Consider the following 23,845-nt stretch of genomic DNA (forward strand, 5'->3'; position numbering starts at 1 on the left):
AGAAACTATAAGGGATAAAAAATTATTTAATTTATTTAGATATTTTAAATTTTTAAAATTTAAAACAGAAAGAAAGAACTTTGGAAGGGAGTAAACAATTACATTTGACAATTTTTTAATTAATTATTTTAGTTTCTACCCTTTTTCACTTTAATTTTTAATTTTTTTTACTTCAATCAATGCTTTTAAAAAATATTTTTTAAATAACTAAAACAGAAACAACCTAAAAGCCTGGGGACTAAAGTGATAGTGTAAACATGATGTTACGTGTACAAGTAATTGGTCATTAAAGATTTAACACTTGAATGTCTAAAATGAAAACGCCCTAAAATTTGAGCAACAAAAATTACCAAAATTTCATTTTGAGAAACCAAAATAAAAACGCTCTAAAAGTCTGATGACTAAGTAAATAGTTTACTGTTTTATTTTTCATATCTTTTAAATTATTCATCTGCATTCTGTGTACAATAAAATAATGCCATTTTAATATCAACAAAGTCAAACCAATGAGCCCAAAAATGAAAATCATTAATTATTTATTTAATGCAATTATGGATATGGGTGAGTATTCGATCGAGTCGAGCCGAACCAAATCAAAAAAATTTTCGAATTAGTCGAGTTGACGAATCCTATTTTAGCAACCGAATTCAATTTGAATTTTTTTTTCGAATTGAGTCGAGTCAAGTCGAATTAACAAATCTTATTATTTATACTCAATGTTCCATTTACATGGACCAATTAGTTTACAAGTAGACGAAGTACAAGCTTTTAGATTAATTTTGAGTAAAGAAAAAAAGGAGAGTGAGGCGATTCGAGAAGGAAAGTAAGACTAATGGGTAAACATTTATCAAAATAACGTAGTTTGGCCTTTTAACTTGATAGTTTTGACTTTTAACTTTAAAAAATGTAAATATTTATCAAAATAACGTAGTTTTATCATTTTTTATTTCGATATTCAGATAACTCAAATTAAGAGTGAGCGTTCGATTGAATCAAGTTAAACCGTTTAAGTTAAATTAGAAAAATTAATAATGTTAAATTAAAATCTTGTACAATACAACTATTTTCATGTTAGAACTCAAAAATTTGAAACAATATATATTAGAAAACTTCTTTTAAGCAAAATAATTAAAAAAAAAGATATTTTAATATGATAAACTTGAACCATTAATGAATTTTTTAGATTCCAAAATTATTATTTTTTATTTTTTATATTTTTTTTATTTTTTAAAATTTTTAATTTTTTTTAAAATATAAATTTTAAAACTTCTATAAATATTTTGAATTTTAAAAATTATTTTCAAATTTTGAAAAATACTTTGATTTTTTGTAATTTTTGTTAAAAGAGACCAATTTGCTTATTTTCAAAATTGACAGGGACCAAAATTGTATTTATACTACTCCGTTATTCAAATTATTCAAGTTATTCAAATTGTAAAAATTTAACTTGACTCAAACTCAAAATTCGAAATTTCTTATTCAAGTTGACTTGAATAATTCGAATAACTCGATTTGATTAACTCAAAATTTAAATTTTTTTCGATTTTTCAAATCAAATTAAATTTTGCTTACCTAATTATGGACGCAATTTTCACCAAAGGGTTTGATTGATATTTTCAAAAAAGTAAAAGAGCTTTTCATTTTTCACACGCTTTCATACTCTTAAACCTGAATTAAATACCTATATACTTTGCTTTTTATTCAATCATCGGGTTGAGGACTACAAATGCTATTTAAATGCTATTTCGAAGAAGGTTTTGCAATTAACATATGGTGAGTTGAAAATGAAAAAGGATAATATATATATATGATTTTGCTTTCGACCAAAATGTATTTGGTATCAAGTTCAGCGTCAAAAACAATTGGAAATGTGACTCCACCTTTTCTCCACTAACTTTTCTGGCAGCTTTACTTAATACAATGTTGATTGTCGAACGTATTCCAGGAGAGGAAATAAACAAAAAGTCACATTTCTACAAGAAAATTACAAAGATAACATACGATTTAACTTAGAAATAGATAAACGGTCGATTCGAAATGTGATTACAATCGCAGCTGGCAAGTTGTAGGCAATTACCGCAGCAACTTCAAACATGTAATCTCAATCCTTTACGTTGGGTGAATTACAATAGTTATGTTAGAAACAAAAAGAGACAGCTTCTCTAATCCTTCCTCAACCATAATCAAGTACATTTCCTATTTATAAAGATTCACATCTACCGGTATAAAATTAAAATAATTTAACATATTTTCATAATTTTTTCCATAATTAATATTTTAACAATCCAACCGTTGAAGTTATCAATATATTTAAACTAATCATGCATGTAATTTTTTTAATCGATACGGTATCTTTATCATATTAATCTAAAATAGTGTCTATATTAATATATATTCAATGATTAAACTTTTTTATACATAAAACAAATAATTAAATATTTTTAATTTACTCCAAATTAGATATATGATCTACATGAATGGAATATGAAATATGGCGATTGGATCATTAAAATATTAATAGTATAAAAAGTTATAAAATGGTATAAAATCACTTGAGTTTTATTATGAAATAAGTGGATCCTTCCCCTACATATTAAAATGTAAAAAGTGAAAATTAGAGGACAAGGATATTCTAGAGTATTATTACCAAGCTAACGGTAGATTCCTTCATCTATGATGTCTTTTCTTAGACTTGACACGCTTATGAAATATCCATTTAACCACCAGAACACAACCAAGAGCCACCTCTGCTACTGTTATCATCTTCAACCCTAGATTCATCAGGTCCAACTTTGTCATTTAAAATGAGAAAAGCAAATCACATAAACAAATACAAGCACAATGAACGAGATTTATAAGCACACTACTTCTATGTTGGACTCATTCTTAATTTTCACCATCTAAATACAAGTACGTAAGGAAAGGAAGATTCATTAAGGTGCTATATATACTGCTTTAATTACACATTTGGCATTCATTAAGCAAATGAAAAATCTCGTTAATACTCGTCTTACTGGTTGTTTTTTACCATGTCATGCATATGTACATATGTGTGTCCGTTTATTCATTGTCTAGTTTACTACCTCAACTATAATAAATTTGAAGAATTGACAACTAAAGTTTGAAAATTAACAATTATGTATCAAACTTTGCTTTTCATAAGACAATAAGAATGCACCACTTCTAAATATGCCACCTGATTTTACATTTTTTCTCCTTTCTAAAATGATTACAAATATGGAAAATTAAAAACATTCTTCCTCTCAAATCTTTAGTTTCAAAATTAAGAAAATTGAAAAATAAAATAAAATTATTTTATTAGTTTTCTAAATTAATAAAATATGAAAAAATTTATTGTAGTTCTATAAATTAAAGTTTTAAAAAAGAAAAAGAACAAAAAAACTTTTTTCTTCTTTTAAACAGAACAAAGTGCGATTGGAGAATTAAAGGAAAACGAGGAAGCAAAGATACGGGGACGACCAACCAACCACTAATTTGACCAAATTGAGGTAGATTATTACCAATCTACCCGAATGGAGGTAAACCATTGTGACATGAGAAGAATTAAAAGAAAAGAAAGCGGAAAAAGAGTACGGAGAAAAGATTGAAATTCTGAAAATTTTGGGTAATAGTCAATTGACTGGCCCATACACACAGAATGCAACAAATCCAATCAATATTATCAACAGTGTAGGCACAGTGTTACTGCAAGCATAACGGTGTCAATTTGTAAGTAGTTATACAATGAAACATTTAGGGAAATACTCCAAGGATTGTTCTTCCAAGGGAATTGCTGAGAAAACAGTGCTAATCGATTAAACTACAAGGCAATTACTAGTCTAATTGGTTTAAGGATCATTATTGCAATTTGATTAGGAATCATTAAACAACTAATCTATCTTACCAATTAAAGAAACAAACCTAGACTCCCTCTTTCTTATCGACTAGGCAAATAATCAAGACAATAGTCAATTGGTCAATTAATTATTTACAAAACTACATGCATGTCCCGATTACATTGATTAACACTCTTAAGTAGAAACTTCCTCTCGATCTCATCCTAATATAAAAATTACCACCTAAGATCTCCTACCGATCTCACCTAGTTAATAAATCACCTCTCGATTTCACTATTCAACAGAATTATACCAAAATTTACACAATAGAATCTCCACTCAATCTAGATCTTCCACTAGAAGCGTCAATTCTAATATACTAAGCAATTTGATATAATTGAACAAGCAATTAACCAAGATACTGCATATCAACTTAGATTAACAAATAGCATCATAATCAACCGTCAAGAAATTTAAAACAAGATAAGTTCAAAATGCAAGCAACCATTCTAACATTCAATCAATAAAAGATGAAGAAGAACCAAAGTTAAAAATGCTCATTCGTAAAGAAGAATCTAATTCAAAGCTGAAGCTTGCTTGATCTTCTATTAACATAGCCTTCAACAAAAGAAAAAATGAAAAAGCTCAAAATGACACAAAAATGCCCTTAGTCGTCTAGGGGGCAAGGGTGTAGAATTTTATTTATCTTGTGATTTTAATTATTTGTCTCAATTTTTTTGTTGTACATAAATTATATGATCATGGTATTAGCTTGCGTGGATGCATAGAATAAAATTGAAGCAAGAGTGTGTGAATTTGGTATGTGCATGTGTCACAAAACTAAATCTTTCTTCTCACAATCCGTGCAACATTAAACAATTTTTTCACTTCAAATGTGCTGAAGCCAACCTTACTCCTGCAAAGTGAAGATTCTTGCAAAATTCCTTTAAGGCACCGAAATATTGCAAAAATAATCTTTAAAAAAACTCGAAAGAGCATAATAGCCACAGAAAAACAATGCATACAAGGTGTTTTAATAAATGCTCTTAATATATTCTTTAACTCAAAGAATACAATATAATAGATACAATAGATTATTACAAAGGAGTAGGGAAACTCTATTTATAGTTGAGCTTCCCAAAATTGACAGTATAGATTGAGTTACATCAATGAACGAAATTGAAGTCTATCTGCAATTAAGGGATTTACACAATCTCCAAAATTACAAAATCAAATCTTATTAGATTATAAAATCTTCTAAGATTAGTTTCGTTGTTTACCAAGGTAGCCCTACTTTCCCATAACTGCTTCGCTGGGCCACTTTAAGTGGATGGACTTCGTCACTTATTCTTCGAATTAGGTAAGTTCCTATGGGTCAAATGAGCCTCATTTAATATGTAAATCTCCATAAAACACTTTTATTGCAATGGTCACGGACTTTGAACCGAGGCTCGTGACATTCTCCCCCTCCCTTGTTGCTTCAAGGTGAACAACGCAAGCACAAACTTATGGTCCCTTAATAATGGATGCTCAAGACATATGACCGGTGACAATAGTCATTTTATCAAATTGAAGTTAAAAAATGGAAAAAAAAAAGTTACATTTGGTGACAATTCCAAAAGACAAATAGAAATAATCGACTCTATGGATAAAAACTCTTAATCTTTATTGAAAATGTTTTGTATGTCAATGGTCTTAAGCAATGCCAATGAATATTCGATCACTCAATAGATGAGTACAACTGAGGGAAAAACCTTTATTTATTGTTGAGCTCCCCTAGATCCAACAGTACATTTTAAATTACATTAACAATTGAGATCAAAATCTATCTAAAAGCTGAGAGTCCTAAGGAATTTAAATACTATATACTTTTATCCCTCAAGAGAACAAACATTCACCATGGTAACTCTAAGCTTCAAGTAGATAGTCTTCTTTATGTGTTCCATGAATCGAACCAGTTTAAGTGAGTTAAATGAGCTTCATTTAACAATTGATCTCATTAGGCGACTTTATGAGCTTTAGCCAAGAACTTTGATCCGCGACCCATGACATTAAAACAAGCTTGAACAGTTATAATTAAATCACAACTTTGTATTTAACCTTTATCTTTCTCTTATTGTGTGAAATGCTATTAATGACTTTCCACATTCCAAAATAAAAAGAAACATATAAGCTATTAAATTAAATTAATTCATAAAACTCGTCTCTTTCTCTACTCTTTGGCCTCTACTTTAGTTTTCCTCTCTCCCTCCCTCCCTCCCTTTGTTATATTAGAGTTTAATAAAAAACTCTAAACTTTCTGCTCTTAAGTCTCTTCTCAATAGCTAACTCTTATAAAATACAATCTCAACTATTTTTGTCTTTAACCCATTCTCACCCATACCCGAAATGTTTCGAAAATAAGAAAAACCTTAAGAGTGACTCAATTCATGTTCTAATGTGTTGAATTGATGAGTGCATGTTCATTTCTTACTCTTAAAAACTATTTTCTGATAGTTTTCACTCTCTTTGTTGTGTATAGTTTTCATTTTCCTCCTAAGGAATGGTAATTTAATGCATACAGCACACCGTTATTCCCACTTTTTTTACGGTCACTATTGGTCGATAATGGTGTAAAATATTTTTACATCGTTATTGAAGAGACTAGTTGTGGTGTATAATGGTGCTACCGCGAAATAGCGACTATTGTACCGCTTTTTAAAACCCTTCGATATAGATATTAAGAGTTTATTTAGAGCCCTTGCTTTAAACTTAGCTTATAAGTCTTTTAAACAAAGAAATAAACCTATGTAACCTTTATTTGAGAGGTTAATTGATAACAACAAAATTAACTCAGAGTTTATTCCAATATTCAGAGGTTTAAGATTCTCTCTTAAAAGTCTAAGATTTGATATTCCCTTTAACAAGTTCCACTTGTTCAATATAAGTCATTCATGCGAAAAAAAAAAAGACAAGAGGAAAAGCCCCACTAAGAAAAACAATTTTCTTACAAATCATCTAGTAGCTCGAGACTATAACACTATAAAGTGTCACGAGGGTAAAATTTTAATTTCACAATCCGTGCAGCCTTAGACAATTTCTTTATTTCAAATCCGCCTAAATCAGCTTAGTACTCGAAAAGTGAACGCATAATAGAAATTATTCAAAGCACCGAAAATAAAACAAAACAACTTCAGGATTAAAAAGAACAAATCAAACAGAAAATTCATAAGAAAGCAACACTAATAAGGTGTTTAAGTAAATACTCTCAAAATATTTTCACTAACTCTGAATAAAGTACAATGGGATGATTACAAAAGAGAGGAAGGCCTCTATTTATAGTTGAGCCCACCAAATTCAACGATACAGTTTACTTTACATCAACGGTCGAGATTAAAGTCAATCTACAATTGAGATTCTTAAATGATTTACACGATTCCCTAATATTACAAAAACAAATCTTCTAAAATTACAAATCTTCTAAACTTAGTTTCCATATTTATCATGGCAACTTTAATTTTCCTCAAGTGCTTCACTATTTCACCAATATTTCAAGTAAATGGGTTTCTCTACATGTTCTACAAATCGAACTAGTTCAAGTGAGTCAAACGATGTCCATTTAATCAATTGACATCCATGAGACGTTCTGTGCGCATTTATCACGAACTTTGATTCGCGATCCATGACACAAGTACGCATAAGGGTAGGAATGAAGAGTTGGTACAAGAAATTGGAACGTTGTTATGAATGCCTTAAATGACCAAACTTAAAAGTAAATGGAAAGATAAATAACTTTATTTTAACAATGTTCTTAATTAGAATAATTTATTAAGGAAGCAATTTTTTATAACTAAAAATATTTAAATTTAATTTCGTTAACTATAATTTTTTTAGTCTACAAAAATAAAATCCTATGTAACCTCAATTTAAGGGGAGAATTCTAGTAAAAAAAATAAGATAAAAATTATTTTGAAATTTAAGACTCTTTCCAACAAATCTAAGGTTAACAACTTCCTTTAACAAGTTACATGTAATATTAATCATGGATTATTCATGAGGTAGGAACCAAAACAAGGCTAAAGCTTCATCAATCAAAATAGCTTTTTCTATGAATCCCTTGATGACATGATCCCATAGTTGTTGAAACCGAAAAGGACCAATCAATCGAACCAATTGGACTAAGAATTGGTTGATACATCAATTCGGACAAAACGGTTAATAATAGCATATTCATTTTGCATATTTTACATGCTCAAATCAACTTGTTCTTAAATTAATTCCTGCTAATTGATGAATTTTATATTTAAATCTTGTCAGGAATAAAATTCAGATACTTTAATGCAAAAAACAAACAGAAAAGAATACAATTGGAACATGAACAATTGAAAAGGTTAAATTTGAATTCACTTGAAATTGAATAAAATTATTTTTTTCCCTTCCAATTTCATGCGTATACTGTCATTCCATTTCCATTTTCTTATTTCTTTATAAAATTGTTCAATTATTTTTAAAGTCTCTTCCCTTTTCATCTATCACCATTTCTATTTAAACCATTTTCATAAACCAACAAAAGTATGATTAATTTCATGCTTCACTAAATCTCTACTTAGCTTTAGACTGATATTCTTTCCGATCAAGAATTGTGAGAAATGTATCCGCACTAAAAATCTATCATAACGGTATTTATCATCTCTTCGGAATATCGAGATTGACAAATTCATCCATTAAAGTTAACTCAATTTTAACACAAAGTGCACATTAAGTTAGAGTCGTTTTAGCGTACAGTTGGAAAGACGAGTCAATCGTGTTGTATTCAGATTCCCGTTGACAAATTGACATATCCTGGCGAGGTCATACTAGTGAGATTCTCGTCAAGGGAGAAAATAATCAGATTTAAACTTCCTACGTGGTTGAGCCTGTTAATCTGAGTTAGGTTCTTTAAAAAGCAAGGCTACCGAAGTCTTGAATCGCGAACGCGTGTATCGCGATTAGATAATCGGTAAAAGTTGGTTTGCAGGGCTTACTAAAATCAACTACGAGAGGAAAAATTTGTTGTTAGAACGTTCTTAGCCGCTATAACCGACTTATTTTTAGAGGAAAGAACTCATTTTCAAATATTGATTCAGAGACCGGACTTCACCAAGTCTGGAGCTAAGGCTTTATAATTTTGTTTGCAAAATTCAAATTCATTTTCTAACTTACTTTTACTTTCAATTTCTTTAATTGCTTATTCTGCTATCTCAATTATTTAATTTTTAAACGTTTCCAACTCCCTTAATTTATTTAATTTATATTTCAGCAAGTCTGTTTGGAGTCGTGGACACAACTATTTCCACGATTATCGAATCGACCAAAATTCTGTTCACAAGAAACACGAAAGTTGATTATAATATTTAATCCCTATGAATTGGACCATACTACTCTCAATTCTTTACTATTGTTTAGAGTTATTTTATTGTAGCAATTATTTTTAGTGGTTTCGATGCCCATCAGTTAAACTAGTTGGACAACAAACTACTCTAAACAAAATAAAAAGCCAGTTAGCCAACTGTTGAATCGTGTTTTATATTTTTTTAATATTTTTTTTATTTTTTAAATTTTTTATGAATTATTTAATAATTTTTTTAATAGAAACTGAAAAAAACCAATGGCCTAACTATTTCAACCACTGAGCCACATATCCAATTCTAAAACCATGCCAAATCCATAACACGAGATCTTTAAAACTTGGTACCAAAACTAAACACCATGGGTGATTCCAATGCCAATGAGTTGAGGGCTTTTTTTAAGCAAGATTAATAAAATTTTAGTCACAAATAGCCACAAGCACCATAGAGATGGAGTCCAAATTGAATAATCAAATGCAACAACCATCACTACAATTGCAAGAATTTATTAGCTTCAACTAAAACCACAAAAAGGAGTCTAATGGGCATATTGACAACAATAACCAATAATGGAAGCCATTGTCATAGATCGAACAATCAACCAAAACCATTGGAAAGGTCCAAAATGGTATTGTAGTACACAAAAATGGGTTCCCGCCTCTGATGGGTTAGAGAAGTTGTTGATTTGGTTACATCAATATGAGATTTTTTTTCAACCAGTGAGCAACATAAATAGGCAAGGTTAGTTTGGTGGCTCTTCATACGATTATTATTAGAGAGAGCTAGAGAATCCAAATCTCACATGGATGAAATTTGAGGGATATTGCACTTTGAGATTTGGCCCACCATTACACAGTAACCCTAGAACAAGTTGAAATGGGCTAAAACAATTGAGTATAAACATCAATTTCAAGGGTTGTTGCCACATGCTAATATAGTGTGAGTGGACCATCAACTTGTTTTATGCAAGATTAACTAGTACGAAACCTAAGATGGCAAGAAAACATGTTTTTTTATATAAAACAAGAAGATAGTATCTTATATCAACTCTAATCAACTTTTTTTTTATAAATTTACCATCTCTAATCAACTTATGACTAGCACCAATGATAATTGATTATTTTTTTTCCTACACCACCCTAATCAACTAGTGACTAACAACAACGATAATTGGATAACTCCCTAACACATGCCTAAATAACTTGTACTTAGTAATATGGGTAATGGGAAAACAAACAATGCGAATCACTCAACCTTGAAAAGAAAGGCTCACAAATTAAATTTATTAAACTAAAATCTCCATGCTTTACAATGACTAACCAAGTCAAATATTTATAAGCCAAAGTCCTATCCAATTCTAAGTAAATTAATCTATCTAATAAACCAATCAAAATTCAACTTTAAAACTTCTAATGAAAATAACTCTTAAATAAACTATCTTAACAAATCATAATTGAAGAGTTTTATTTACAATATATTTCTAATAATTAAATATAACTCTTTTAAATAATAAAAAACCTAAACTATGCTAAATATCTAGAGTTCTACTTAATACATATCATTAATGGACTTAGGCTTGATTCGTTGATGCAAAATGCTCCATACCTTGTTCAGGCAATGAATTTATCATGGGTCTTTGAGAAGAAACAACTAGCAAGAATGACAAGCATGTTAAGAGAACACTAACAGACGGACTTGAATACTAAAGGCATCAACATAGCAACAACATTTCCCCTTTTTGTTGCTTAAAACAACTCCAAGAATGATGGGTGGGTAATAGGTTTAACTCTAAATACTGCAAACCTTCCTTTTATTAAAAAGTTAACTCATGAAAAGATAGGTGAACAAAGAGAAAAGGATTCTTTGCTACAATTCTGACTAAACATACTAATTCGGGCACCAATAAAAAAAAAATTATTTTGGTTAGAGATAAAGGATCCTAACAATGTTGTACAAAACCAAGACGAGAGTAGAAAAATTGAAATATCCTTGCAATCTTCCTTGTGATAACAGGCAAACAAATGAACAAACTATGCAATCTCGAGCTAGAGGACAAGTACTTTTTCCAAGACAAGTAATATATGGATGTCAAATGTCTTTGTGGGTATGACAATAAGTTAAAAGCACCAAAGATGGAAAGAAGAGAAATAACTTTATTTTAGTGACATTCCTAATTAGAATAACTTATTTAGGAAGTATTTTATGGCAATTAAAAGTAAATTTTAGTTTCTTTAATTATAGTTTCTTATTCTCCAAGTTAATTTCAGTTTCTTAATCTATAAGAACAGAACCTTGCGTAAAATCTATCTAAGGGACCAATTCTAAAAAATAAAATAATACAAAAATCATTTCAATTTATAGAGGTTTAAGAATCTATCTAACGAGTTCAAGATTAGGAGTGCCTTTTTGTGAGTTCCATATCTTATTAATCATAAGTTTTTCACGAGGTAGGAATTGAAAAGGACTAAAGCTTTATCAATCAAAGCAGGTTTTCCTGGGAATAGCCCAGTGACTCTTAGCCCTATCCATAACCCATGAACTTAACAAACAACCATTTGAAGTGAGAATTATTAGGCAAACAACCCATTCATGGCCAAAGTAGTGTCATAAATTACGTTCAATACCTGCAAGAGTCTGAATCAAGTCTTCTAATTTAATTCCAATTTTCATTTCCTTCAATTTAGTAGAGTGCAGATGACTAGTTGTAGAAACATAATCTTCAGTTTTGTACTCGACATTACCACCCATGATACATGTGTTGGGACACAGGATGCTACCATCATACTCATCACTTCCATCACAACAATCTGAAAGATGAAGCATATATTTAAAAAAAAAAAAGGGGCAATTCTCGCGAACGATGATTTATATTAGGCTCAAAATCATAGAATTCAACACAACACTTAGTTCAAAATCTAACATGCAAAACCAAACCATGAAAATGGCAAAAGTTTGAAGGAATGAAGACCTTAAATATGTTGTGAGGCAATAAGACTAGATAGTGGTCTAATGCTTTAATAACAAAGGGCATGGAGTTAGAAACCAGTTTTCAGTGGCAAAATCAGTCCTTTATAGGAAATAAAAAAGAATGAGAATAAAAGGCATGCAAAGATGCAATCCTAGGTATTCTTTCTTTGCCACATTAGATTACTAACTATTACGGCAGCATACACCACCATGGAACACCCCAAAAAAAAACCTCTCTCATTATGAAGACCCTTAGATACCCTAGTCCACGGAAAAAGAAACATTTCCTGAACCATTGCTAGTTTCCTTCTTGAAAAATCAGTCCATGTTTAATAAAAGCAACTACTGCAACATTAAGTTGTAAGATCTTAAACAAAGATAAAAGAAAAATAACAGGTTCAAATAATACTCACCACAAAAATGATCATTAACTCGAGAAGAAAAAATGAACTGAGGTATACTTCCTACATTCCTACAATAAAATTTGCCTGCTGGGCAAGCTGAAGTCCCTGCACAAACAATAAAAGGCAGCCAATGGACTAAGCAAGTCAAAATAAAATATTAGAAAAGAAAAGGAATGTAGGAAGTATTTTATATCAAGTCCAAAAATGATGAAATTTTAATTATACCGCAAAGATAATATATTTAGTACACCAGTTGATAAAAGATCGACTCAAATTATGAACCTGAAAACCCATAAATTTTCAGCAAGCTTTCTGCACCATTTGAAAGAGAAACAGCAAAAAATAACTACGGGAAATACTAGTTACAGAATTGTTCATGGACCTACAGTTTCAGACCAAAATGATACATATATTTACAAGTTTGCATACACGGTTATTGCAGATCAGTTAACATAAAATATAGACTGGACTTGATATAAGTTTCGCCTTTGAACTAATCTTTAAAGGCCACATGCCCACTCAATAGGATTTTGTTTAAAACATATGACATTCAGAAGCAATTACAAATGTAGGGATGGAGGGGAACAAGGGGTCAAAGCCTAGAAGCTGAATTAACAGTAAAAGAATAGATTCGATTACAGTAGAAGAGAATACCAGGCTCATCGGTGCCGTCAAGGCAGTCACAGAAGTTATCGTTAAGACGGTCTCTGGTAAATGATTTGGACCCATCCTTACACTTGATAACCTCCGCAGCAAAATACTTGGCATCTATTCATTTATTAACAAATTCAATTAAATTAATAATAACAAAATGGTGAAATGAGTTTGGAAATTGGATACCTAATGGGTGGATACCGAGAGGAGATTTAGAAGAAGAAACAAGCAAAAGAAAAAAGGAGACGGCAGCAAAACAAACGGGGAAACTGTGTTTTAAACATAGCCACCGCCAGATCTGCATTTTTCCCCCTCTTCCTTTTCTGGAATACAAATTGTTCCATCAAATGGTTTCTGGGCTGTCTTTGTAGCCTCAATTCCTTTCGAGTCCTTCAGCCATGACTTGACCCAATAGTCAATGCCTTTCGGTTCCGGCTGGTTTTTCTTTCGATTTTAAATTTAATGCACTCTTTTTTTTCGATAATGCACTTTGTCTCATTGCATAATTTTATATATACGAATTAATATACTAATTTGATTAGAGAAATTATAATAATTTCTTCAATTGAAATAAAGAATATAGTTGAAAAGTATTTTTAGTTTTTATTTAAAAAATTAATAAAAAAATTATCAATAAAACATAAAGTATTAACTTTATCACTAAACTAAATATTTATCTTAAATTATTTTGTATAATTTAATTTTATTATGAACACTTTACTACCTTCATCAATTATATGTATATATTATTACTATTATTTAAGCCTTTGATTAATTTGGTGTTATGAGTATTAAGAAAAAATTATTTTATACTTAAAATAAAAACTGTATATTATTGGATTTGAACTCATACTATTTATTTCAATAAAACATTAATTTTATCACTAAACCAAAGTTTTAGTTTAAGTTATTTTGTACATTTTAATTTTATTATGCACATTTTATTAACTCTATCAATTGTATTTTTATATTATTATTTAAGCCTCTACCGAAGTGAGTGTCATGAGTCAATCAAATACTAACTCGATTAGAAAAATTACTAGAATATCCTTTCGTAATTAACATAACTTATATTATTAAAGTTTATTTTAGTCTTTTTTATTTTTTTTTAAAATCCAATAAAAACTATATGTTGTTGGATTTAAATTTGTGTTATTTACTTCAATAAAACATTAGCTTTGTCACTAACCAAAGCTATGTCTTAAATTATTTTGTAAATTTTAATTTTAGGGTAAACTATCCTGTTTTTTTTTCCTAGAAATAGGCCTGAAGGTCATTATCTCAATTAAAATGAATCAAGAATTACAAGTTGATGGATACCACTAGGACACTCCAATTTGAATGACAAGTTACAAGAGTTTTTCATCACCATACTGCAAAGTTTATCAACAACTCTATTTTTATCATGGCTAATCCACCTAACCTTAGCCTCGGAGAAAAGATAAATCATGCCTCTAATCTTAACAATACGATGGCCCAAAATTATAATGTCAACGTGGTATTTACAGAGGCGATTAACAATACTAGCATAGTCAGACTTGAATATAACATGATCAAAATTAAACGAGCGAGCCATAGAGATGCCCTTAACCAATGCATCAACCGCCACCCTGTAACATCCTGAATTAGGGCCTAATCGAAACAGTGGTTTTGAGACCACAAATTCGATATAAGAAAATTTATTTTTATTATATTTTTATGGTCTATGATTTCCCGGAATGATTTCGTGAAAATTTTGTTTGAAACTTTTGACATTTGGGCACTCAATTTGGTCAAAAGGACTAAATTGTAAAAAATGCAAAAGTTGAGTTCCACATGTTAGAAGTGTCCAATTGTTATGAGTTTTTAAATTGGAGGTCCTTAAATGGTAATTAGACCATTGGTTAATTTTTGGACAAAAATAGACATGAAATGGGTGAAATATTTTTAAGTTAGGGGCGTTTTGGTAATCTAATAATTAAAAAAATTAAAAAGGGAAAATAAGCCAAAATTGGCTATCATCTTCTCCATCCAACCGAAACTAGCATGGGCACCATAGCTAGGGTTTGGTTCAAGCTTCCAAGCTCATTTGTAAGTGATCCCAAGCCCCGTTTTTAATGTTCTTTACATTTTTGAAGTCCTGGTAACATGATCTACTCATTTCTACCATTATTTTGAGCTAGGGTTTATGTTTAAAAATTTACCCATGAGTGACATGCTTTTATTTTTATGTATAATGGTAGAAAATGAGTGTTGGGCGTTAAATAAACGACTTTTACTAAGCGATTTTCGACGAAAACGTCCAAAATGACCGTTTTGTAAAAGTTGTAGAAATGGTATAAAAGGGTGTTATGATGAGAATTATAGTTTGCTATAGTTATGAAAATGGTTGGCTAGGCCTGTAGAATGATAAAATTGAATAAAAATTATTTTACGAGCCTAGGGGCAAAAGTGTAATTTCGACAAAGTTTAGGGACAAAAATGTAATTTTCCAAAAAATGATTTTGGGTCCATTTGAATAATATGAGTCCTAAATAGGCTATGCTTGAAATGATAGATCAAGGAAATCGAGATTCAGACTTCAATCGCGAAAATACAAGTTTTGAACTAAAATGGAAATTTTGTCGTTTCCGTATTCGATGTAAGTTCGCGTGATTTAATAAGCATATTATTCATGTTATTATTGTTATACATGAAATATATCTTGCTATGATTGTATTGAATTTGACGTTAATGGAAATTTGATGAAAATTGACATTTTAAATGAAATAAATAAGTTTGTATGAAAACTAAGTGATATGTTATTTTTATTGTATGGACTAATGCCCAAATAAACATGAAAATGTGTTGAATTGAATGTACATTGCATGATCATCTATGCATATTGATATACTTGATGAAAAGAGAAAATTCCTGTTGAATAAAAAGGGATATTTGATGGATAAATCATTGTTTACATGACATGATATCTTACATGTGTTGCAGAAAAGGGTTTAGCCCAGACGGATAATCCGTTTAAGGACTAAATTTAGCCTGGACTAGTGATTCAGATTCGAGCTTATGAGAGTGTATGTCATTGTAAGGGATTTAGCCTAGACTGGTAATCCCGACAACACTCTGTGAGTTATGATATGGGGGATTTAGCCTGGACTGGTAATCTCGCCGTAATGAGTAAGGTTCGCGGGAGTGCGTACTTGAAATGATCATTTGCATGACTTGACGATAAATGTGATATCCATCAAGATTCTGAGGAATTCAACGAGAATTAATATGGGAAATGGAATGGAAATACTGTAAATGATAAACTCATTTATGCTTAGATGATACTAGTATGATGTATATGATTGTCATGCTTGGATAAGTGGTTGTGCTAAGAGATAGCATAGGTACGTACTCGAAACCCATGAGCATGTGTTTGCCATGTGAAATGAAATGGACTAGTGATAAGAGTGCAAATGAATGAGTGATATTTATGAGAATAATTTCTATGACAAATTTGTGACGATTATCATTATGTTGCACTAAGACAGATTAGTACAATAGTAGTGGTCCGAATTTGAAAATCCACTAAAAATAGTGGAAATTGAGTTAGAGGCTGAGTAAAATATGAAATTAAAGCTTATTGAATCTAATTTCAGATAGAGGAAACAGTGTAAGCAAAGGAATCTCATATGTTGAGATATACAAATTTTTGTTAAATAGGGTCAGAGTGATCTCGGACTCCCCTGTCTTAACTTTGGAAAATCATTAAAAATTTTACAAAAATGATTATGGGTTATAATTTATATGCTCAAAATCCTTAATGAGTCTATTTTCAAGGAAAATAGACAGAAGTGTCATCTGAGTCCTGTACTATGATATAATTAATTCATAGTGAAGAGAGGTCGGAACTGTCAGACAGCGAAACAAGGGTAAATTTAAGGAATAAACTGTACTAATTGGCTAGACCAAAAATTCTAAAATTTTATGGTAAAAAGATATGTGAGTCTAGTTTTAGAGAAAATTAACAGTTCTCAATTCGAAACCCTGAAACTCTGGATACGAATAATTTAGTGATCGTGACTTAGGAAATCAACTTGACTAGACTTTGAATAAATAGAAAGAAATTAAAAATAGCACGTTATCACATTTCTTATTATATTTCATGTGAGCTTACTAAGCGTAAAGCTTCCTCCCTCCTTTCCATTTACTTAGTGTTTTTAGGTCGGCTCGGGGTTGGAGATCGTCGGAGGCAGCATCACACTATCGAGACATCATCTTTGGAATATTAATATATATATGCTAGCGATTCAAAGTGAGTGGCATGTATAGGGACTTAGTTTTATGATAGATGTTGTTATGAGTAGCCTAATGTATTGGTTTATAATGATTCATTGTATATAGCCATGAGATGTGGTTTATAATGATTATGGCTTGTAAGCCTATTTATCCATGTTAAGTCCTAATGTTTGTGATGTGGATATGCTTGTTGAAAGTGCATGTTGGTGTATAACATGTGTGTATGATGAATGCTTTGTGACCAATCGAACCAGTCATTGCTATAAGAAAATGCATGATATAGAAAAAAAATGATGATGTTGATTGAACTTGAATGCTCAAGGTCTAATGACACAAATGATAAGTGAATAATTCTAGACTATTAGTAAAGGTGGTGCAATAGTAAGATTAATGGTCATGGATGTTTGCATCTAGACTTAATATTGCACGAGTATACGAAATACATGAATAATGACATGTTAAGGTTAAGAATATATCTTAATGAAGGAGGTTAAAGCATTAAAATGATGCCATGATATGTGTCCTTAATATATGTAATGAATTGTGGAAATTAAGGGTAACACAAAGGCTTGAAAAATAGCCTAAGTGTTAGTCACATGATTAGAGACACGGCCACGTGTCTCAGTTGTGTGGAGGGCAGGGCCTACCGTACGGGTGTGTGGCTTGGCCGTGTGGTTCATTTTGCGTGATGACGTCATAGTGAGAAAGTTATACGGCCTGAGGACATGTGTGACAGCCCTAATTTGGCCCTAGTCGAAAAGTGGTTTCGAGACCATAAAATCGAGTCACAAAAAAATAATTAGATGTTATATTCTGTGCTTATTATATGTGAAAGTGCATGTGTGAAAATTTCATGCTTTGATTTTGTCATTTGTGAGTGAAATTATGAAATAGGACTTATGTGAAAATTCTTGAAAATGTGATAGGTTAATTTGTAGTGGCCAAATAAATTGTAGTGCAAAATAGGAGAATTTGCATGTCAAACTTCCCACTTTAGTTATAGTCACCGGCCATGATGGGAATGATAAGCAATATGTGCATTTTATAATATAACTTAAGTATGGTGCAATTAATAATGCTATTTTATATCATAAAATAAAAAATAACAAAATGAAGTAAAGACAAGGCTTGTTCATCCTTGTTCTTCATAGCCGAAAAACCAAGGGAAAGAAAAAAAAAGGAAAAGTTTGTAAGAAGTTCGGCCATGCATGTAACTAGATGGAGGCATGTTTGATTTTATTCTTTGAAATTCATGTATATTTTAAGTTGTTAGTTTGAAATCTACCTAGCCATGGTTCAAATTTTGCTATTTGATGGAGATGATATTCGACCATGGATGTTATATTTCTTGGTTGGTATTTTGATGTTTTTGGTGATGAGCTATGAAGATGGTTGATTTTTAGTGTTTAATAAAAAGGATTGGATGTGAGTGTGTGTGAAATAGCAAATGGTGAGTCTTGGTAATTTCATGAAGTATTCGGCCATTTTGTTAAAATGTTATACTTGTGTTTAAATTTGGGGTTTAATAGTTATATGATTAGTACGGGTATATATGACCGAATATGAACATGAAATATGATGTGAAATATAGATGGCCGAATGTAGCATGAATAAAGATGTGAATAAATCAAAGTTATGGAGGTTGTCAATGAAAAATATGAGTTGGATGAGTGTATATGTGTACTAGATACTAAGTGGGAAAATCGGCTATAGTATGAAATGCAAAGAAATTTTGATGTTGAATGTTTTAAACGATTTAGATAGTTATAAATTAAGTTGAAGCTTGGTAAAATTGAAGAATTGTGGCTTAATTGTTTAATGGCAATTGGCAATTGGCAATTATGGTGAAATGCAATATTAATATTTAGTTGCTAGTATTTATATGTGTGTTAGCCGAATTTGAACTTGAATAATGATTTGAGCACGATGTATTGTATTGAGATTATGCTTAAGTGAATTTATAGATATGTGATGAAATTGATTGGTGATATACATGTTTAAATAATATGAATGCAAAGAATGTGTGAAAGAGTAAATTGGAAATAAATCTGCTTGGGACAGCAGCAGTAACGTGATTTTGGAAAATCACCATAAATTGTGGGAGTTGAGTTAGAAGCTGAATAAATTATATAATTAAAGCTTAATGAGTCTAGTTTCTTATAAAAGAAACTATGAAAGCAAAAGAATTTCCGATAATGAGATATTTGAAGTGATGTGGGACAGAGTCAAAATGACTTCTAGATCCCCTGTTCTGTCTTTATAAAATCATTATAAATTGTACAAAAATGGTCATAAGATAAAAATGATATGCTTAGACTCCGTAATGAGTTTATTTTCAAATGAAATAAACGAGGACATATTTTGAATTCTGTACAATGAGAAATTTGATTCGTAGGGAAGAGTGGTCAGATTAGTCAAGCAGTGAAATAGGGGAAACTTTAAGAAAAATCTGGTATTGATTGGCCAAACTAAAAATTCTTAAAATTTTATGGATAAAATATATATGAGTCTATTTTCAGGTAAATTTTATGGCAATTGATTTGGAGTTTCGTAGCTCCATTTATAAATAATTTAGTGACTGTTGCTCAGGAAGACAGCTTATTGTGAATTTGTGATTTTGTGGTAAACATTGATAAAGAAATTAGTTAATGAGTGGCTTAATGTTTTCTTATAAACTTACTATGATCTATATGTGTGAAAGTCGAATATATATATTATATTCCTGAAGTAATGCTTGAATAGTAGAATAATGACTAGTTTAAAATTTTTGAATTTAAGCTCAAGAGCAAATAGGATCAAAGTTGGATAGGGGAAAAGAGAAAGTAATTTAGTAGCCTTTCCGCAACTGTTCAAGTATATCCGAGGTAAGTTTTGAGTAGTCACCTTTAGTATATAATTGATGATGCTTTGATATGTATATATATTAGATGAATTGTGACCTTTTGGTTCTACTTGAATTAAGTTGTGTGATAAATAATTTATGTATATGACTTATAGTCGAATGGTCACTATGGGTTAAGCTTGAATGATGAAATGGATACGTAATATTTATGTATGACTTTTGAACCAAAATATAAATGATGGTGTTCATATGGAGCTTATATCCGAATGTAGCAAATGACTACTAATGTGATATGTTGAATGAGATGTGTTAATATATGATTAAATATGCATGATATTTGACGTGTATCCGGGCTTAAAGACCCGCAGGCTATATGCTGGAATTATATCCGGGTTAAATCCCGCAGGCTTCGTGCTGGTAATATATCTGGGTTAAATCTAGCAGGCTTCGTGCTGGAATTATGTCCGGGTTAAATCCCGCAGGTCTAGTGCTGGTATTATATCTGAGCTTAAAGTCCCGCAGGCTTAGTGCTAGTAACTGGACTTGGGTTTTAAAACCTAGCAGGCTCAACGCCGGTGATTCGAGTAAGATTATGAATTCAAATGTTCGAGGTAAACTACTATTGATTATGTATGATACATTATGATGGCCAGGTACGTATTATGTACTCGTATGTGAATTGATTTTAAAGTGAATTATTAGTATCAAAGAACAATATATATGTGTGGATGATTATTGTGTCTACGAATAAGAGAATGACCTATTCGGTCAATGTCTATCATTATATGAAATTATGTGACTTAAATTAATTGTAAGAGTCATATAGTAGAGTGAAGTATGTGCTGAAAATTTCAGGACGTGTATGTGTATATATATATTTTCGGCCAATTGGCATTATAATTAGTGAACTTGAGTATATTCAGCCAAGTGAATTATAACTAGAATATGAGTTTTGTGATACTTAATGTTCGATGTAAATGATAAGTTTTAATTGTTTGTAATGCTCAAAACTTACTAAGCCTCGAAAGCTTACTCGATTCCTTATTTCTCTGTTTTATAGATTGTTGATTTTGGCCACCGACTCGGGGATCGTCAGCAGTTCATCATACTATCGATCTTTTTGGTACAGTTATATTTTGGTCTAGATATGGCATGTATAGGTTAGACTGTTGATAACTATGTTTTGTAACTGTAAATATTTTGGCCATATGAAAATGGCATTTATAACTTAAAAACCAATATGTATTCAGTTCGATCTCTGTTTTTGTTGATTGATAATGTGAATGAGAAATTTAATGTTTAGCTCGGTAATACCTCTTAGCCTAAATTCGGCGATAGGATTCGGGTTAGGAGTGTTACAACATGGGCGTGTTGAAGACACACGGGCGTGTTGAAGACACACGGGCGTGTCCCTAAGTCCACAAGGGCATGTGTGTAACACCCCGAACCCGAGACCGACACCGGAGTCGAACACGAGGTGTTAGCAGACTTTAAACCCCTCATAAAAAATTTCCCAGACACTGCCAATCTGCGTACTAGTCGCTTTAAAAATCATATCTTGAGTTTCACAACTTGAAAATCAGTTTCGTGATTTTTCCCTGAAACTAGACTCATATGCCCATCTACATATTTTTTTCTAGAATTTTTGGTTGGGCCAATTAGTACAGTTTATTAGTCAAAGTCTCCCGTGTTACAGGGATCGACTACACTGACCTTTGCGCATTACGACTTGGATATATCCCTGCACAGAGCTTCAATACTGATGCCGTTTGTTTTTACAGAAACTAGACTCAGAGAGGAATCTATACATATATGGCATGAATTCTAATTATCTCTGGTTAATTTATAATGAATTTCCAAAGTCGGAACAGGGAATCCAGAAACTGTTCTGGCCCTGTCTCACGAGAACCTGAATATCTCTCAACATACTGTCCATATAATCGTTTCGTTACTTTCCTATGAAAATAGATTCATCAAGGTTGGTTCACATAATTTATTCACTATTTAATTCCATTCCTGCTATTTTTAGTGATTTTCCAAATCTACATCACTGCTGCTGTCAGCATCTGCCTTTAAGGTAGACTTTACCTATTTCATAGTTTCCATGATTCAACTAGCCCTTTTAGCATAAATAGCACAATTTATGATAGTGATTAACCATTCCCATGGCCAATCCTTGTCAAGCATATCCACACCAAATGATTATAACATTATACTCAAACATATATAAGCCATTTTTGCATGGCTAACCAAAATTATACAAGTTCAAAGGGTCCATGACCCACAACAAACGGGTAGTCCTATACATGCCATTTCGAAGTTCAACCAAAATTGTACCAAAAGGGGGCTTTGATAGTGTGGGCAACTTTGACTTCAAGATCCCGAGTCCAATAGCTGGAGAACCAAATCTATAAAACAGAGGAGCAATGAAACGGAGTAAGCAATTTATGCTTAGTAAGTTTTGAGCAAGGAATTCCAGCACAACAAAAGTATAGCATTCATATAGCTAAACCGATAATTTCATATGCACAAATTTTCGATATCATACTTGCTTCACATTACCAACACTTATGTACATACTCAAAAGATCAACTTAGCCAAAGGCCGGTAGCTCGTTTATCAACTGAGCGAATACTTATTTGTAAGGGCTCAACTAAATTCAAGCACATACGAAACATACCTCAATGTTGGGATGTTTCTAGAGTATTAACTGAAATTTTTACAGCAAGATCATTCATTCCCAAATCACGTACCTTCGGAATTTAACCGGATATAGCTCCTCGTTCAAATGCCTTCGGGACATAGCCCGGTTATAGTAACTCGCACAAATGCCTTCGGGACTTAACCCGGATTTAGTAACTCGCACAAATGCCTTCGGGACTTAACCCGGATTTAGTAACTCGCACCAATGCCTTCGGGCTTAGCCCGGAATTAGTATCTCGCACAAATGCCTTCGGATCTTAGTCCGGATATGGTCACTTAGCACAAAGCCTTCGGGACTTAGCCCGGACATCATTCAAATAACCATGCACATTTAACAATAAATCATGGCACATTCGTATTTCATTTTCGTTAGCAAAACTCAAACACAAGACACTTATCATTCTTGTAATTTATGCTCAATAGCCACACACAAAGAGCATGATTTTGATTTGCTTAAAACATGATCTAATCAAATCTTAATTTAAGCTCTCTTACTCAAGAACTTACCTTGGATGTTGTCGAACGATTCCGATGGCTATTCGACCACTTTTTCCTTCCCTTTATCGGATTTAGTTCCCCTTTGCTCTTGAGCTTAATCTAGATATAAGTATGGCCAAACCTCCTCCTAATCCTCTTCCAAATCAAACATGAAGCAAGAACTCCTTCCTCCTTCCTTAGAATTTTCGGCCAAATTTAGATGAAAAAGGATGAACAAAATTTTCTCCTTTCTTTTCTTTAACTCACGGCAATGGGGGGGGGAAGACAACCACAAACATTTTTTTTTTGTTTCCATCATATTCCCTTTCATTATTTTAT

At 31.5% G+C, this 23,845-nt stretch overlaps 1 protein-coding gene across 7 annotated transcripts; it reads right to left on the minus strand.

The window, feature by feature from the left end:
• Positions 1-1,778: 1,778 nt before the first annotated feature.
• On the minus strand, positions 1,779-13,714 carry LOC107934315 (glucosidase 2 subunit beta). 7 transcript variants are annotated; one of them, XR_001693881.2, is made up of 6 exons: positions 13,414-13,706; positions 13,228-13,341; positions 12,583-12,678; positions 11,827-12,009; positions 2,648-2,790; positions 1,779-1,973 (listed from the first exon to the last, which is right to left on the minus strand). XR_001693881.2 is itself a non-coding variant. In XM_016866735.2 (6 exons), exons 1-5 carry the CDS (start codon positions 13,529-13,531, stop codon positions 2,668-2,670), a joined length of 615 nt encoding a protein of 204 aa, XP_016722224.1. In that variant the 5' UTR covers positions 13,532-13,706; the 3' UTR covers positions 1,779-1,973; positions 2,648-2,667. The 7 variants fall into 7 exon arrangements, 5 of the variants coding, with proteins under 5 accessions (XP_016722224.1, XP_016722219.1, XP_016722210.1 ...); XR_001693875.2 differs by having other exon boundaries at positions 1,779-2,107; XM_016866735.2 differs by having other exon boundaries at positions 2,648-2,771.
• Positions 13,715-23,845: the final 10,131 nt, after the last annotated feature.

Source organism: Gossypium hirsutum, chromosome A12 (genome assembly GCF_007990345.1).
Source record: "Gossypium hirsutum isolate 1008001.06 chromosome A12, Gossypium_hirsutum_v2.1, whole genome shotgun sequence".
In the NCBI taxonomy this organism is placed as follows: domain Eukaryota; kingdom Viridiplantae; phylum Streptophyta; class Magnoliopsida; order Malvales; family Malvaceae; genus Gossypium; species Gossypium hirsutum.

Excerpts from the sequence above, each read along its gene's own strand:
- LOC107934315 (XM_016866735.2), bottom strand. The coding sequence starts at position 13,531 with ATGCAGATCTGGCGGTGGCTATGTTTAAAACACAGTTTCCCCGTTTGT. Across the intron at positions 12,679-13,227 it reads TGACGGCACCGATGAGCCTG|GGACTTCAGCTTGCCCAGCA; the intron begins GTATTCTCTTCT and ends TTGTTTGTGCAG. Across the intron at positions 2,772-11,826 it reads CTTGATTCAGACTCTTGCAG|GGTTGAAGATGATAACAGTA; the intron begins GTATTGAACGTA and ends TGATGAATCTAG.